The 17,131-nt window shown below is 40.3% G+C and overlaps 1 protein-coding gene across 1 annotated transcript; it reads left to right on the forward strand.

The window, feature by feature from the left end:
• The first annotated feature begins 3,647 nt into the window (after positions 1 to 3,647).
• Positions 3,648 to 13,679, forward strand: Tex30 (testis expressed 30). Its single transcript, XM_057758587.1, has 6 exons — positions 3,648 to 3,754; positions 7,886 to 7,959; positions 8,363 to 8,593; positions 11,609 to 11,660; positions 12,270 to 12,475; positions 13,248 to 13,679. The coding sequence occupies exons 2-6, from the start codon at positions 7,945 to 7,947 to the stop codon at positions 13,419 to 13,421; spliced, it is 678 nt and encodes a 225-aa protein (XP_057614570.1). The 5' UTR covers positions 3,648 to 3,754; positions 7,886 to 7,944; the 3' UTR covers positions 13,422 to 13,679.
• Positions 13,680 to 17,131: the final 3,452 nt, after the last annotated feature.

A 17,131-nucleotide genomic window follows, 5' to 3' on the forward strand; every position in this document is an offset into this window, starting at 1 on the left:
AATGGGTAAAGGAATAATTACTTTAAAATGCAATTAAAGTAGCAGCTGGCCGGGCAGTGGTGGCGCACGCCTTTAATCCCAGCACTCGGGAGGCAGAGGCAGGCGGATCTCTGTGAGTTCGAGACCAGCCTGGTCTACAAGAGCTAGTTCCAGGCTCCAAAGCCACAGAGAAACCCTGTCTCGAAAAAACAAAAAAAACAAAAAAAAATTGCAGCTGGAGGCCAGGCATGCTGGTACATGCCTTTAGTCCCACCACGCATGTTTCTCCTCCAATTAGACAAGTCCCACCCACATCATTACAGTCAATCTCCAAGTCTACTCATTTAAATGTTGATCTCAATGAAAACTGCCCTGATAGAATATCCAGAATGCTTGACCTTACACCAGGGAATGGCCCGACCAAGTTAACCATCACTAATGGGGATTCTCACAATGCATGTTTATTGAGCACCTACTATGTCTTCAGATAGTATATAAGTTCCAAAGATAGATCAGGGAATAGAAGAATGGAAAGTTAAAATCAATAAACTAATTAAGTATGGGTTGTGGCTAAAAGTGGTATCACGGGAATGCCTAGTAGAGTCTGCTTAGCACTAATCTAAATATGTTAATTGGAGATTGACTGTTGCTGTAAATTATGATAAGCCACTGCTAAAAAATTAAAAATTTACTAATTAAAGTTTATCAACTTTAAATAGCAATTGTTTTTTCAGGCATCTATTGAAACTGTTCATATTGTATTTTTCTGGTTTTGTTGCATTCATTTTTCATGAACTACAACAATAATAGCATTTTAATTTTGAAGCAGTGTAAAAAGCCATGATCATTATTTCTTTGGTCATGCTGAATTAATTGGTACCATAATTGATTTAGACATTCAATTTTTTTTCTCATTTTTTACTTCTTGAGACTTTTATACCGTGTGGTTATTTAATTTGCTTTAAGTTCTTTTCTTTTTTTAAGACATGGTCTTAGTAGGTAATCATGGTTGGCTTGGAACTCACTGTGTATAGCAAAATGACTTCAAACTCATAGAGATCTACCTGTCTCTGCCCGCTGAGTGCTGGGATTAAAGGAGTGGGCCACCATGCCCGGCTTTGATTTAGAACATTTTAAACTACCCACAGAGCAAATCTGGCCTACTACCCATGTTTGTAAAGCTTCTAAGATAAGAATAATTTCAAGAAAATATATATTCCAGTACATGCAGAACTCAAATTTTGGTCCATAAGTAAGGTTTTATATTAGTTTCCTATTCTGTGAAGAGAAAAAAAAAACTATTACATACTTCGTCATCTAAAACAACGTACACGTGTTGTTACAGTTCTGGAAGTCGCAGTCTGAGATCAGTTTCCCTGGGCTAATGGTTAAGGGGTGGGACACATGGCCTTTTTTTTTCTAATGCTGCCTTCCTAACATTTCTTGCCTTGGGAACCCTCCCTCCAGCTTCGTAGCCTGCAGCCTGATGTCTTAAAGTCTTGTTCTGCTTCTCTCAACACAGCTCTGCAGCCTCTGAACACTGCAGTAATATGGTTCACAATACCCCACATGTCCCTGGACTGGTAAATCGATCCATACAGCTGTTGCATGGGATTCAGTGATAAGTTGGTAGGAAGAAGCAGAGTACCCTTGCACATGGTACATGCAAGATGACAGATCAAAGAACCCATTCCATGACTCCATTTACATGAACTTTACATCCAGAAAAGGTAAGTCTAAACACACAAATCATGTTAGGGGTTCTCTGGTGTTCAAGGTAGGAAAGGGACGTGGCAAGCTTCTTCTAGAAAAGACGATGTGTGCTTAGAACTTGATGGACGGCTGCAAATGACTGTATAGTTACCGGAAATCACCAAATTGTGTACTTGAATTGAAACTCAGCGCAGACACATAAAGCCAATAAAGCATATCTAGAATAGCAGATATGAACTAGCAGTGTAGCTTAGTGGTGGCATGTCTGCATGGACAAAGCCTGGGGTTCAATCCCCCACAATCCAAAGAAGTGAGGAGAGAGGCTGGGGAGGGGGAGGAATGGATGGAGGGAAGGAAGGGAGATTAGCAGACAACAAGGAAGTGTTAATTGAAAGTATTAAGACTAACTTGAGAAAGCCCTTGTGATAAGCAATTTCAGGCAATTGCTTCTTAGTATGTACTGTGCCAGGAAAGAGGGTCAGTGAGGAACCTGTCTGACTCCATTTTAAAGGCAGGAGCCATTATGCTGTATTTTGTTTGTTTGTTTGTTTGTTTGTTTTTCGAGACAGGGTTTCTCTGTGGTTTTGGAGCCTGTCCTGGAACTAGCTCTTGTAGACCAGGCTGGTCTCGAACTCACAGAGATCCGCCTGCCTCTGCCTCCCGAGTGCTGGGATTAAAGGCGTGCGCCACCACCGCCCGGCTATGCTGTATTTTTTAAAAATAACTTTCTTTTTACTGTGAGAGTTGAATAGCTCTGTTCCTGGAACCTGACCTTCTCCACCCCATGACCTTGATATGTTTTTGAGCGTGCCTGGTCCCTGACCCTCCCTGACCCTAATCACTAATCACTTGGTGATCACATGATATTTTTAAAGGGTGTTTTTTTTTTCCATTTTGTTTCTTGTTTTTTTAATTTCCATATTGCCCCATTGTCTCCCCTCTGTAAAACTACTCACTGGCCAGCTCTTGGGTGCACCCTAATAAAAATCAAGCTTGCCTCAAATTAGGCTCAAATTGTGGTAGTGGTCTTATTTATTCTCGAAGTTGGGATTAACCTAGGTACTAAAATCACTGTGCCTGAGGGGGATTCATTCAGGAAACATTTGCCTGGCATTATCTTATACCAGGAGTTTCAGTCAAATCACACACACACACACACACACACACACACACACACTATCTTTTCATTAAGGAAGTTTAAACTGAAAAATAAAAAAAGAAAGACAGAAAAAGACGTGAGCGAAGACCTAAGTAAAAGGTGCAATCTGATGGGCTGGAACAGGTGAGGGTGAGGAGTCTCTGAAGAAGGAAGTGCGGAGGTACTGGGTGGTTGGTCCTAAAGCCTCAGGATCATCCAGCTGCTGTGAGGGCACAAAGTTGGTAGCGACACAGCCTTCGGACCAGAAGTTTAGGCAGTCAGTGTTAGTGGGGGAGCCTTAGCCTAGCCTGGCACAGGTGAGGAGCATCCAATCTTTCGACACTGTTTTGACTTTCCCATCTACAAAGCTTACATTGAACCACGCAGTAAAGCTGCAAAAAGGAAAGCAAGTCGCAGTAATAACACCAATAATAAATGAATTAGGAAATATGTTTTAAGCGCACGATTTTGTCTGGGGTCGCATGCATAGCTGTCCTGTGCGCATGCGGCAGCGGGGTGGACGCGCCTGAAAGCCAAGCGGATAAGGAACCCACGGCGGGGCGAGGGGAAAGGGCTAGTCCGGGCTGACACCACGTCTAACCAAAGGATGAACGGACCGGAAGAAGCCGAGGCGGCGACCCGAGCGGCATTCCCGCGCTGCTCGGCTGCACCAGCGCCCTGACTCCCGCTCCCAGCTCCCCGCCTACAGGAGGCGGGGCCGAGCTCCGGCGAAGAGAAAACTCTCCTTCCCGGCGTGCCGCGCGCGCGTCCCACGAGCCGGGGAGGGCGGAGCCTGCGTGCGCGTGCGCAGGAGGGGGCCGCGCTGACTGGGGGGGGGGCGAGGCGGTCGCTTCGAGCGTGTTAGTTCGCTCCCCGAAGAGAGTGAGGGCGGTTGGCGTCCGGCGGTGTCTCGTGCGTTCGCTGGTAAGCGCGGCGGCGGCGGCGGGAAGCGGGGGCAGCGGGGCCGCGCCGGGCGGGCCGCTCCTCGGGGGCTGTCCGTCGGGGGCCGCCCGAGGCGTCGGAGGAAGCCGGCCGCCGTCGGGCAGCAGCCCCGGGAGGGCGGACACGGGGTGGGTACGGCGGCGGCGGGCAGGAGGGGGGCCGGGCCGCGGAGACTCGTGCGTCCGTGGGCTGCCGCGGATGACCGGAGCCGAGCCTCCCGCCAGACGTGAGGGGCTCCCGCGGGAGGGCGCCTGCCCGGCCTGGAGCTTCACGTCCGTTGAGCGAATCCAGACCCCTGACCTCGGGTTTGGATTATTATTATTTTTTTTTTTCTTTCTCGTTTGGTGAGTCGACCCCCGGTAAGACTCCCAGTTTTGTTCGACCGGTGACAGCCGACGTGTTTGCTGCAGACGTAACAGACAATACTTATTTTTTTTTTTTTTTTTTTTGAAACTGGAAGTCAGGTGGCCCGGGTGTTTTGACGGCTGAGTGGAAGGTAGGACCCCCCAAAAAAAAAAAAACAAAAACTGCCTCGGAGTATAAGGAGCCCCTCCCCCCTACTCTCCCCCCCCCCCCCCCGCTGATCAACGACATTTGGAACCGGTACCTCGTCAACCGCATTTAAGGGTCAGCATTCGGTTGTCACCTTGCATCTACCGGGTTGGTAGCTGTTTTCTCCATCTGCTGGCTGTGGACGTTGAGGCGGAGCCAGGCTTCGGTCCTCCCTTATCCTTCCAGAAAAAAAAAAAAAATTGCCAGAGATAAAATCGACACTTATCACTTGCTTTGAGCTGTTACCCTCGGGACGTTTTCAGGGTTACTGAAGCAGGATGGAACAAACGTGTGCAACAGTCGTGAAGAACAAGTTCATCGTGAACTCCGGAGAGCAGAGTTTGTCCTTAAAAACAAAACCCCAGGTTAATCTGGAAGAGCCTTCTAGGTTGATAATAAATGGAAAACCTGCTTCTAATTTTACTGCTTTCTGAAATGTCATCGAAATTACAAGGAAGGATGTTTGGTGGTTTTTTTGTTGTTGTTTTGTGTTTGGTTTTGTTGAGACAGGGTCTTGCTCAGCTTGGTCTCAAATTTGCAGTGATTGTTTTTTTTTTTCACGTGCTGAGATTATAGGCATACCCACCCAACCTGGCTCCCCCTCTTTTCTTGAGACGGGGGGGGGGGGGGGGGCACTGGGATAGAAACCTTGGGAAATAGAGAAGTTGAATAATGAACTCTTAAGAAGCAGCCGGGCGGTGGTGGTGCACGACTTTAATCCCAGCACTTGGGAGGCAGAGGCAGGCGGATCTCTGTGAGTTCGAGACCAGCCTGGTCTACAAGAGCTAGTTCCAGGACAGGCTCCAAAACCACAGAGAAACCCTGTCTCGAAAAAAAAAAAAAAAACTAAACCAGCAGTGAGGGACGCAATAAAACTCATCAACTGGTGTGAATAAATCATACCGTTCAGAACACACAGAAACTGGCAGCACCAGATAGAGTTGGAAGTGCATTGATGTGGGCAGAGCTGGAAGACTTAGGAAGTGTTAGGCTAAATCTTTTTAAGGAGCATGCATATATTTAGATTCCTTTTCCCCTTTCACACTCTTGAATGCTTATGTCCCCCATGATTAGAAGACAGGAAGGAGGCTTATTTTGACAAAAATAATGGTGTGGGGGTGGGGGTGGTGGAGGCCTTTAATCCCAGCACTTGGGAAGCAGAGGCAGATGGATCTCTGTGAGTTTGAGACCAGTGTAGCCTACCAAGCTAGTTCCAGGACAGCCAGAACTGTTTACACAGAAAAACCCTGTCTCAAAAAACAAACAAAAAAAGACTTTTTTAAACTAGAGAATCCAAGACAGGTATATATTTAAGATATATTTATGAAAATGAGGGCCTTTATGAAAATGAGGGCCAAAGCCATAATTTCTCCATCTACTTTTCTTTCAACTTTCAAAACTTTTTAGTATCCATATTAATAACTTCCAGACCCAAGACAGTAGGGCTGGGATGAACAAGACAATGAGGAAGCGCGCGCATGCGCGCACACACACAAACACACACACACCAGTTAATGGTTGCTCCTGGCAAATAGTAGGGAATTTAATAGTAAATTAAATGCAAAGAGACCTCACTATTTACATTTTTATTTTTATTTATTTATTTATTTTTTATTTTTTTTCCGAGACAGGGTTTCTCTGTAGCTTTGGTGCCTGTCCTGGAACTAGCTCTTGTAGACCAGGCTGGCCTCGAACTCACAGAGATCCGCCTGCCTTTGCCTCCCGAGTGCTGGGATTAAAGGCGTGCGCCAACATTTTTATTTTTTTAAATTTTATACTGGGACCTCAGGAGATGATCCAACTGATAAAATACCAGTTGTAAAAGCTGGGAATATTGTTTGATCCCCAGCATCCATTTAGAAACCAGGCCTAAACTGGGTGAACCCAGAGTAACTAAAGCTTATTGGGTAGCCAACCAGCTTACCCAAATTGATGAGCTCCAAATTCAAATAAGAGTAGTAGAGGAAGACACCTGATGTTAGCTTCTGGCTGACACATGCAGGCACACATATATGTGCGCTTGCACATAAATACATGCAACACAAAATAATTGATAAATGTATGTGCTGCCTATTATTAAAATGAAAAGTAATTTTTTTAAATTATGAACATATTTGATGTAGCATTTCCTCTCCTATGAAATTTTCTTACAAATATACCTATAAGGGGCTGGAGAGATGGCTCAGAGGTTAAGAGCATTGCTTGCTCTTCCAAAGGTCCTGAGTTCAATTCCCAGCAACCACATGGTGGCTCACAACCATCTGTAAGGAGGTCTGGTGCCCTCTTCTGGCCTGCAGGCATACACACAGACAGAATATTGTATACATAATAAATAAATAAATATTTAAAAAAAAATATATATACCTATAAGTAGATATACCTGTAAGTATAATATCACCTAGAAAGAGTCACAAGAAGCAAGTAATACCGGTTTCCTTGAGAGGAGTTCTGAGTGCAAGGCAAAAGTGGAATGAGTCAATATATTCTTGGTGTCTTGTGAGCTTTGAGCCGTATTACTGTGTACCTAGTTAATAAACAAATGCCAGTGAAGGCCTATGGCTGACAATAGAAACTGTGGTGCAAAGTGATATGCTGAAAAGCGAAAGCTCTCCTAAAATGCAAAGGAATGGGTACTGAAGAGCAGTCACAAGAGCCACCGTGGCTTGATGGTTCTTCATCACTTGTGGTTTAGACTGATTTCCAGGCTTTAATTTGACTTTAGAATTGCTCAAACTGTCATTATGGAATTTTTGCTGAAAATGAAAAACTTCCTGGGATAGTTTTTCTCTATGGTTCAGGGTAAAATTCAGTGCTAAATTTGTAGGAATTTGCCATAGCTCAACTCAGAAGTGGCACTTTGAAATGTTCCAGTAGCCAAACCCAGAGCCAGTAGGATCACATGACAAAGACTGTGGTTACATACTTCTGTTGAAAAGGGGGAATGGAATGATGAAAATGATTTCATAGCTGCAGGGAAATTAAATTAAAAATGGTCGAGATTATAAGGAAATAGGAATGATGAAGAAAATTATTTAGTAGATATATAGAAATTAAGTTGGAGTAAGAATGAATATTCTTTTTGGTTTTTTGAGACAGGGTTTCTCTGTGTAGTCCTGGCTGTCCTGGAACTAGCTCTTGTAGACCAGGCTGGCCTTGAACTCAGAGATCCACCTGCCTCTGCCTCCCTAGTGCTGGGATTAAAGGTGTGCGTCACCACCGCCCAGCAAGAATGAAGATTCTTATAAATATATATTCTTATAAATATATTTCAAAATTATTTTTGTAAAGGTACAGCATCCTATTTGGAATGAACTATTCTAAGACCTCTGCATCAAAGTATCCCATTTGCTTTATCTTATGTCTGCCAGCTCCTGTAATTAGTTTTGAGTACCCATAAAAATCTTGAAAGTGATACAAGAGTAAGTAATAAATATAGATACCAGTTTGTAGAAAACTAGTTTCTGGTTGTGTTTATTTCAGCTTTTGAATGTGCTCATTCATAGTTTTGGGGTCATTCCCATGTCTGACAACTCACCTTTCACAGCAGAATCTTCTTTTCAGGGAGATGTCATTTGCTTCTTGGATGTAATGCACTTTGTGTTTATTACTCAACAGTGAAAATGAGTCACACGGAGGTAAGATAGCATCATGTGTTCTGTATCTTCAGATTAAACTTTTGGGGAGATGGGGAAATGGGTTAATCATCAGTTCTGTGTAATCTTATTTTCAGTTTGCATGGTGAGAGGCAGTACAGAATTAGAGTTGGGGAGTAAAAACTATGTAACCTTGAGCAAGTTACTTAATCTGCTGTGCCTTATCTGGGAAGTAGCAATAGCACTTTCCTTGTAGAATTATAAGGAATGCTTACAAGAGTTGATGCATAACACTTAAAGCACCTGACGGTAAACAGTTCTTAAATACTATAAATATCATGACTTGTTTGGAGGCCATGAGTCTTACAAAACAAATACATGTATTTATTCAGTTGTCTAAATAGTCAAGGAAATAATTTGATCCTTTTATTCTCTTGAATTTTAGGTTAAATTAAAAATACCTTTTGGAAATAAATTACTGGATGCCGTTTGTTTGGTACCTAACAAGAACATAGCATATGGAATAATTCTTACACATGGAGCATCAGGAGATATGAATCTTCCTCATTTGATGTCACTGGCATCCCATCTTGCATCTCATGGGTTTTTTTGCCTAAGATTTACTTGCAAAGGCCTTAATATTGTACATAGAATTAAGGCATATAAAGCAGTTTTGGTAAGAAAAATATATTTACTTGTAACAAGGTTCTGCTTAAAATTCTTCATAAATTTAAGGTATTTTGCTATCTAATTTTTAGATAAAAATAATTTCTAATTTCCTTAGAAACGTGGCAGTGCTCATAGGCTATTTAGTGTTTATGTTTCTCTTTTTTGTCATCAGTTTGTTTTCATGGAGATGAAGGCTCACATCGTCAGTGTTCTTTCATGCTGCTGCCAAAGAAGCTATGTAGAATTTTCTCACATGGGATAATGTGACCTTAGAATATAGTTATGCCAATCTAGGTTATTAAACCTACTGCACTATTATGCATATACAAATATACCACCATTCTATGCTAGTATTTTCATCAAATTTGAAACTTCTACTAGCTTTTAAAATACAATTCTTTATCAAGTTTACTGTTTACCACTCTAGTTGGAGACACACACTTGGGAGAGGGGGACCTAAAACTGAGGTGGACTAAAGTCTCATGCAGTTGCTAACTTAGAGTTTCAGACAGTTTATACTCTGAGAGTTAATCGCATGAGTAAGGTGTTCGGTTACAAGGACAAGCCACATATGGAAAAAATACATTTTTTTTATATAGCGGCATAGAAATAACAGCTGAAGTAAACTCCCTCCTAGCCAGTACACCTGGGAGGAGCATAAAAACCCATTCCAGGAACAATTTTTTGTTTTGAAGAAACTGACGTTACAAGAATCTAATCTTACTTTCTTGGCATTTTCTCACAAGCACACAGAATTCTCATTGGACTCCATTCTTGGACTATGTTTCAAATCTCCCCATTTTTATTTTTTAATAGGATATCCAGAGTGGTTTTGATTTGAGATGTTTTAGGTAAATCTAATTGTCATTGTGATTCATAAGTGTATAAATTGTTAAACATCCCGTAAACAAACGAATTATAATAGAATGGTGGGAACATTGGAATTTTCTGCCACCAACAACAGAGATTCAAACTGGCCAGTACTGTTAGTTACAGAATAGCTTGGAAAGAGGCCCATATGATTAATTGTTTACATTGGGTCCTGCCTTTATTTACTAATTGAACTGGAAAAATAAGGTAAGCAATATTTTATGGCCCTTATGGTGCAAATAATCCAAAGGATTATCCTCTTGTGCTGTAATAGCTGTAGGAGACAGTTTAGTGGGGAAAATAAGTTCGAAGGCATTGAAAGAATCCACTTGATACATAAATGCTCTTTTGGTCTGGATTCAAATAGCTGTAGGTTCTTCCTTTGCCTCTGGAAATAATGGGTGAGGACTGTCCAATGCAGTCTTTCCTTCCAGAGTCTTAAATAGATTAGTTAGTGTGTAATCGGGTAAGAATTTTGATTTTGCTGAAACTGGCACAGGAAGTACCAAGCGACAGCTCGTGAGGCAGGGAGACGACTAGAGGAATTGCTCTTCCCACCCGGGCTCCAGCTTGCCTGGATTGTAAAGTTCGCTTTTACATAGGACTCCTAAATTCTCACAGAAAGTAGAGACAATTCAAGATTAAGTCAATTATCATATTCCTCACCCCATACTTGAAGGTCATTTTTCATACAATGGAGATAAGTATTTAAAGGAGGGGGCTGAGGCAACAATTCCTGAAATAGGTGTCACCATTTCTATTTTTTATTTTATTATTTTTACTGCACAGGGAAAACTTCCTTCTTTGCCTCTATCAATTTTAAGGTCTAATTACTCAGTTTATATTCATTCAAGGAATTATTTATTTCTTTATCATGATTAATAAGTATTTTAATAACAGTTGAAATCAATGCCTATGTGACCCCAAATTAAACAAGGATCTTTTACTCCTTGCTAAATGCCTTTATAACATTATTTTAGACTATCCCATACTACTTCATGTAAAGTTTCAGGATTATAATCATAATCAACTTGCAAGCAATCTAGTAGTTGTGATTTTAATACTTGCGGTCAGCCGGGCGGTCAGTGGCGCACGCCTTTAATCCCAGCACTTGGGAGGCAAAGGCAGGCGGATCTCTGTGAGTTCGAGACCAGCCTGGTCTACAAGAGCTAGTTCCAGGACAGGCTCCAAAACCACAGAGAAACCCTGTCTCAAAAAACCAAAAAAAAAAAAAAAAATACTTGCGGTCATATTTCTTTAAGAAATTATGCACAGGTGCTGGAGAGATGGCTCAGAGATTAAGAGCACTGGTTGCTCTTCCAAAGGTCCTGAGTTCAGTTCCCAGCAACCACATGGTGGTTCATAACCATCTGTAATGTGATCTGGTGGCCTCCTCTCACCCGCAGATATACACACCATACACATAACAAATAAATAAATAAAAAAAAAAAAAAAAAAAAAAAGAAATTATGCACAATTTGGCGTACAGCAAAGTCTTCCCTTGTTTCTGCCCTGTTTGGCTCTCATGGCTGACTTCAGGTCCTTCCCTTTTCGGGTGCCACTTGTTTACCACTGTGGAGGTGGTGAGACCTGGGAGAAAGGAGCCAATAAATTTAGACAGACGAAAGCCTCATGCAATAACCAATTTTGTTTAGAGCATCAAATGATTTATATTCTGTGTGTTAATAAAAGTCGAATCACATAAGATATTCAAGAACAAGACACGTTGCAAAAACATGTATTTCCATAGAGACATGCGAATAACTACAGCTGAAGTAAATTCACTCCTGTCTGCTGAGCCTGCGAGACCCATGAGAACACAGGCCAAGAACAATTGTGATTTGAAGAAGCTGAGGTCACAGAACTCGTTTTCTTCGAGTACTCACAAGTACTCAGAATTCTCACGATTCCATTCTTGGACTGTGTCCCAACAGTTTACTGCTTGAATATTTTTATGAAGGCAAATTGATTTTCCCTGACATATTAGCTGACATAAGGATTAATAGTGAACACATGACAAGAAGAGGAAAGAACTGTATCTTCGGTAAATTATGTCTTTGCATACATTTTTGTATATATCAGTAATGACAAGAATATCCAGTGGAGTATGACATGAACTGATTTTTTTTTTTTTTTTTTTTGATTTATCTAGAATTACCTAAAGACCTCAGGAGAATACAAACTTGCTGGTGTTTTTCTTGGAGGTAAGCTTTAGTAATAACTTCATTATAAATATTAAGACTGATAGCAGGAGGTTAATTTAAGAATTAATTTGTTTTAGCTGGGTAATAGCGCATACCTTCAATCCCCACACTTGAGGCAGAGACAAGCGAATCTCTGTGATTTGGGGGCCAGGCTAATTGATCTACAGAGTGAGTTTCAAGACAGATAGGGCTGTTAAACAGAGAAACCCTGTCTTCAAAACAAATTATTTTGTTTTCATACATAACCTTGATACTTTATTAAGCTTTATATGCTTAAGGCATTTATGTGTTTAAATATAAAATAAGATTCTCTTAATCATTACATTTTATTACTCTTGCAAATGATTCATTGAGAGTTTCTTCACCCTTTTAAGTATTGAGAAAATAATTGTTTCTTTTTAAAATTTGGGGTAAGCTAGATCAATTTTTAGCTTTTCATAAAGCTGTAAGATTCCATTAAAAGCATTAGAATTTGTTGCTTGCTGCTCTTTTGAGTTGTGATTTTTTTTCCCTCTGTAAGTATGAAGAACAGCAAAGCTAATTTTACCATACCATTGCTACTATTGTATGTAAATATTTATATTTCTAATTGAACTTAATTGGTTTTAGGTCGTTCGATGGGCTCAAGAGCAGCTGCTTCTGTAATGTGTCACACTGAGCTAGATGACACTGATGATTTTGTTCGAGGTCTCATTTGTATTTCTTACCCACTGCACCATCCAAAGCAGCAGCAGAAACTCAGGGACGAAGATCTCTTTCGTATAAAGGATCCTGTACTGTTTGTGTCAGGTTCAGCAGATGAAATGTGTGAAAAGGTGAATTGGAACTCTGTATTTGTATGAGTAAACTATATTAGAGGCAAGATTATTGCCTGCCATATTCAGCTTCTGGACCTGGTGACCCACACCATTAATCCCAAACTCAGGAGACAGAGGCTGGTGGGTCTCTGTTAGTTCAAGACCAGCCTTGAATATAGGGAGTTCCAGGTCAGCTGGGGCTACATCCACCCTGTCAGAAACAAGACAAAAAATGCTTATGTCTAATTTAGTTGTGTGTCTTTGTTACCCTGTAGCTTTGTAGCACATAAAAATAAAAGCATACTAATAAAATGGATCTCCCTAGAAAGGGATTTGGTAAATAGATTTCATCCTTATTTGAAGAATTAATAATATCTGATTGTTATGATTTGGGAGATACCAGGGTATACATTTGGTTTATCATTTCAGCTTTGTGGCATATTGTTATTGTCTCTCAAGTAAGCGTTAGCAGAATTCATATATTACTGAATATTAGCTAAGTATTATGAACTACTGTTTTCCAGAACACACAGTTTTCTTGGGAGAAAGATTTTTGGGAAAACAATTTGAATAACTCTAACCTGCCTAAAAGTTTTCCTTGTCAACAAATGCTCGGTGTATTCTGTTATAGGATGTTTGAGAGAAGCGGACTGACACCGCTGTAGATACTCGTTATGTACCGCACTGTCTCTAAAGTTGCATGTAGAGCAGGTATTTAGTGAGTCCTCTGGAGGGAGTGCCCGTCCAGTACAGATGAAGGAAAGGTAATCTTTTTCTCTTTCCTCTTTAGAACTTGTTGGAGAAGGTGGCACAGAAGATGCGCGCTCCCAGTAAAATCCACTGGATTGAGAAGGCAAATCATTCCATGGCAGTGAAAGGACGGTCGACAAATGATGTCTTCAGAGAAATAAATACACAGATCTTGTTTTGGATCCAAGAAATAACTGAAATGGACAAGAAATAATTGTCATTAAAAGCCATGTTATTTTGAATAAAAGTATGGTTAATTTGATAAAGAACAGTATACCTCTCAGCATTGTGAGATATATTTCAGACTAATGTTCTTTAATGTTGCCCTATTTTTGAAACATGGTATTGTGGAAATATCCTTTACAAGATGTCTTTTGAAAGCACTGTTATAGTTATATGAAGATAATGTACAAATATTGAAGGTTGTCTATAATTTATTTTCATTAGTATAGTTAAGTTTTGAAAAATTAAACATTTGCATTTTGTTAAAATGGTGCTTTGTCTTACTCTGAAATACTAAGAAAATGCTTCTCAAAAGAGAAAAAAGTGCTGGTGATATGGCTCAGTCCTAAAGGGCTTGTTATACAAGCATGAGTACTTAAGTTTTTTAAAAGTTTTCATTTACTTACCTGGGGAAGGGGTGCAGGGGTCAAAGGTCAACTTGGGGCAGTTCTTTCCTTTCAAGCTTGGTGGCCAGTGCCCCTCCACTTAGCCATTTTGCCAGTCCCTGAATACAATTCCTTTTACCAATGTAAAGAAGTGGGCACAACAGCATGCCCCTGTATACCTAGCTCTGGGATTAGATGGCCAGCCTCTCTGACCAAACCAGCATATTCCAGGGTCAGAGGCAGTGTCTTTAAGGTGGATGTGTTGGAATACTTGTTGACCAGAGGACTTGAAACCCTGGGCTCAACATAGTCAAAAGAAGCGGAGGGAAGGATCGTGGAGGTGCATTTCAAACAACCCGACTGACCTTAGAGTGAAGTAGCAACTTTGATAAAAAGTGCTAAAGGTAAAGTTTTAGTAGTTCGCTGGTAAAAAATGAGTAAAATACTTGAGTTTCCAACATAGTTTATGAAATCAATAGATGATTCCTTAAAGAGAAAAAAGGAAAATAGCTAAGTAGTTTGACTAATGTATGCTATATCCAGGCAGAATTAGGGGTTCTTAGAAGGTACGTAAAATGAGACTAATGCGCCGGGTGGTGGTAGCGCATGCCTTTAATCCCAGCACTCGGGAGGCAGAGGCAGGCGGATCTCTGTGAGTTCGAGACCAGCCTGGTCTACAAGAGCTAGTTCCAGGACAGGAACCAAAAAGCTACGGAGAAACCCTGTCTCGAAAATAAAAAAAAAAAAAAAAAAAAAAAAAAAAAAAAAAAAAAAAAAAAAAAAAAAAAAATGAGACTAATGCTAAATTTGTAAATAATTTTAAAATAAATGATTCTATGCTAAATTCTCTTAATAGCTTGCCCACTGCTCTTTCTAGGCACCAAACCTCAGATTGCCCATGTCTGTCATTCCTCCTACCCTGGTAGAGTAGATCAGTTTTATTAATTTTCCCACCTTAGCTATGGCATTAAAAAAATGATAACCTAAATAACTTAGGTCATTCATATTATAGTAGAAAATCATATATAACAATTTCAAATTTTGGTTATCAGTATATATAATATTTGTTGATTAACTCACTTCCTGAACAAGATTTAAAGTTTTTTTGTTTTTTTTTTTTTTTTTGCTTTTTTCTAGACAGGTTTTCTCTGTGTAACAGCCCTAGGTATCTTGAAACTAACTTGTAGACCAGACTGACCTCGAACTCAGATCTGTCTGCTTCTGTCTCCCAAGTGCTGGGCATTTAAGGTGTGCCCCACCACTTTGCCCAGCAAGATTTAAGTTTTTTAAATTGGTAAACAGAATGAATATTTAAAATTTTAAAATACTACAGGTGTGAAAACATTGTAAGCCCAAAACCAAGCTATCAGAATATAACTTGGTCCATTAGCAGCTAACTAAAGTTCACTGACAAATAATACAAATTATAATTTAATTAGAAAGAACTAGTGATGTAGCTCAGTGGTAGAGCTCTTGCCTAGCATGGATGAGGCCCTCGATTCAATCTGCACAGAAAAATTATAATAGGGAAAGAACGGACAGTACTAAAGGAAACTTACAAACCATCAGAATATAGAAGTGTAATGATAAGGTGGGTTTGAAAGGTTAGTAATGAGGCTATGAAACTTTTTAAACTATAGGTAGAATGTAGGCAACTGTACTTGACACACAAGCTAACCGGGAAGGAAGGAAGCTATTGGGAAGATGCCTCCAGAAGATCCAGCTGTACGGCATTTTCTTAATTAGTGATCATGGAGGAGGGCCCAGCATATTGTGGGTTTTACCATCACTATGCTGATGGTGCCGGGATATGGGATATATATGAAATGAAGAAGGAAGAAAGAAAAGTATACTGAGCAAGTCATAGGGATCATGCCAGTAAGCATCACCCCTCTGTGTCCTCTGCATCAGTTCCTGCCCTGACTTCCCTCAGGGATGGACTATTACCCTGAAGTGTAAACTGAAATAAACCCTTTCCTCCCCAACCTTATTTTGGTTATGGTGTTTCATCACAGCAGTAGTAATCCTAAGACAGTAATCAAAGATACTACTTTAAACAGGAATAAAAAATCATTCAAAAATTAACTCCTAAATTGTGTATAAGAAACAACTATGCTGCTTTATGTAATTACTTGCCATTTGAAAGCCATGAATCTAATTATGATTGATAAAAATTTATAACTTAGCAATGAGCCATAGGTCTAAGGCTGAAATGAATATTGAAGGAAAGCTCCTGATGCTTTGCAGCCTTTAGTGGGAAAGTATACAGTCCCTTGTAGTTTGAACATTTTTTTATTGAGCTATATATTTTTCTCTGCTCTCCTCCCATCCTTTCCCCTCCCCTTCTATCTCTCTCATGGTCCCCATGCTCCCAGTTTACTCAGGAGATCTTGGTTTTTTTTCTATTTCCCATGTAGATTAGACCCATGTATGTCTTTCTTAGGGTCCTCATTGTTGCCTAGGTTCTCTGGGATTGTGATTTGTGGACTGATTTTCTTTTGTTATGTTTGTCTTTCTGGGTCTGGGTTACCTCACTCAATATGATGTTTTCTAGCTCTATCCATTTGCCTGCAAATTTCAAGGTGTCATTTTTTTTTCTGTTGTGCAGTACTCCATTGTGTAAATGTACCACATTTTTCTTATCTATTCTTCAGTCAAGGGGCATTGTTTCCAGTTTCTGGCTATGACAAACAAGGCTGCTATGAACATAGTTGAGCACATATCCTTGTGGTACGATTGAGCATCCTTTGGGTATATACCCAAAAGTGGTATTGCTGGATCTTGAGGTAGGTTGTTTCCTAATTTTCTGAGAAATTGCCATACTGATATCCAAAGTAGCTGTACCAGTTTGCACTCGCATCAGCAATGGAGGAGTGTTCCCTTTACCCCACATCCTCTCCAGCATAAACTGTCATTGGTGTTTTTGATCTTGGCCATTCTTACAGGTGCAAGATAGAATCTCAGAGTTGTTTTGATTTGCATTTCTCTGCTGACTAAGGATGTTGATCATTTCCTAATTGTCTTTGAGCCTTTTTAGATTCCTCTGTTGAGAGTTCTCTGTTTAGGTCTCTCCTCCTCTCTCTGCCTTTTGATTAGTTTGGATAAACATTTGTCTATTTTGTCGATTTCCTCGAAGAACCAACTCTTTGCCTTATTGATTCTTTGTATTGTTTTCTTTGTTCTTATTTTGTTTTTCCAGGTTCTTTATGTAGGCATTTAGTGCTAGGAACTTTCCTCTTAACACTGGTTTTGTTCTGTCCCATAAACTTGGGTATGTTGTGTGGTCATTTTCATTGAATTTTAGGAACTATTTAAT

This window comes from Chionomys nivalis, chromosome 26 (genome assembly GCF_950005125.1).
Source record: "Chionomys nivalis chromosome 26, mChiNiv1.1, whole genome shotgun sequence".
In the NCBI taxonomy this organism is placed as follows: domain Eukaryota; kingdom Metazoa; phylum Chordata; class Mammalia; order Rodentia; family Cricetidae; genus Chionomys; species Chionomys nivalis.

Coding starts and splice junctions, on each gene's coding strand:
- Tex30 (XM_057758587.1), top strand. Junction 8,594..11,608: donor AGGCATATAAAGCAGTTTTG/GTAAGAAAAATA, acceptor TGATTTATCTAG/AATTACCTAAAGACCTCAGG. Junction 11,661..12,269: donor TGCTGGTGTTTTTCTTGGAG/GTAAGCTTTAGT, acceptor AATTGGTTTTAG/GTCGTTCGATGGGCTCAAGA.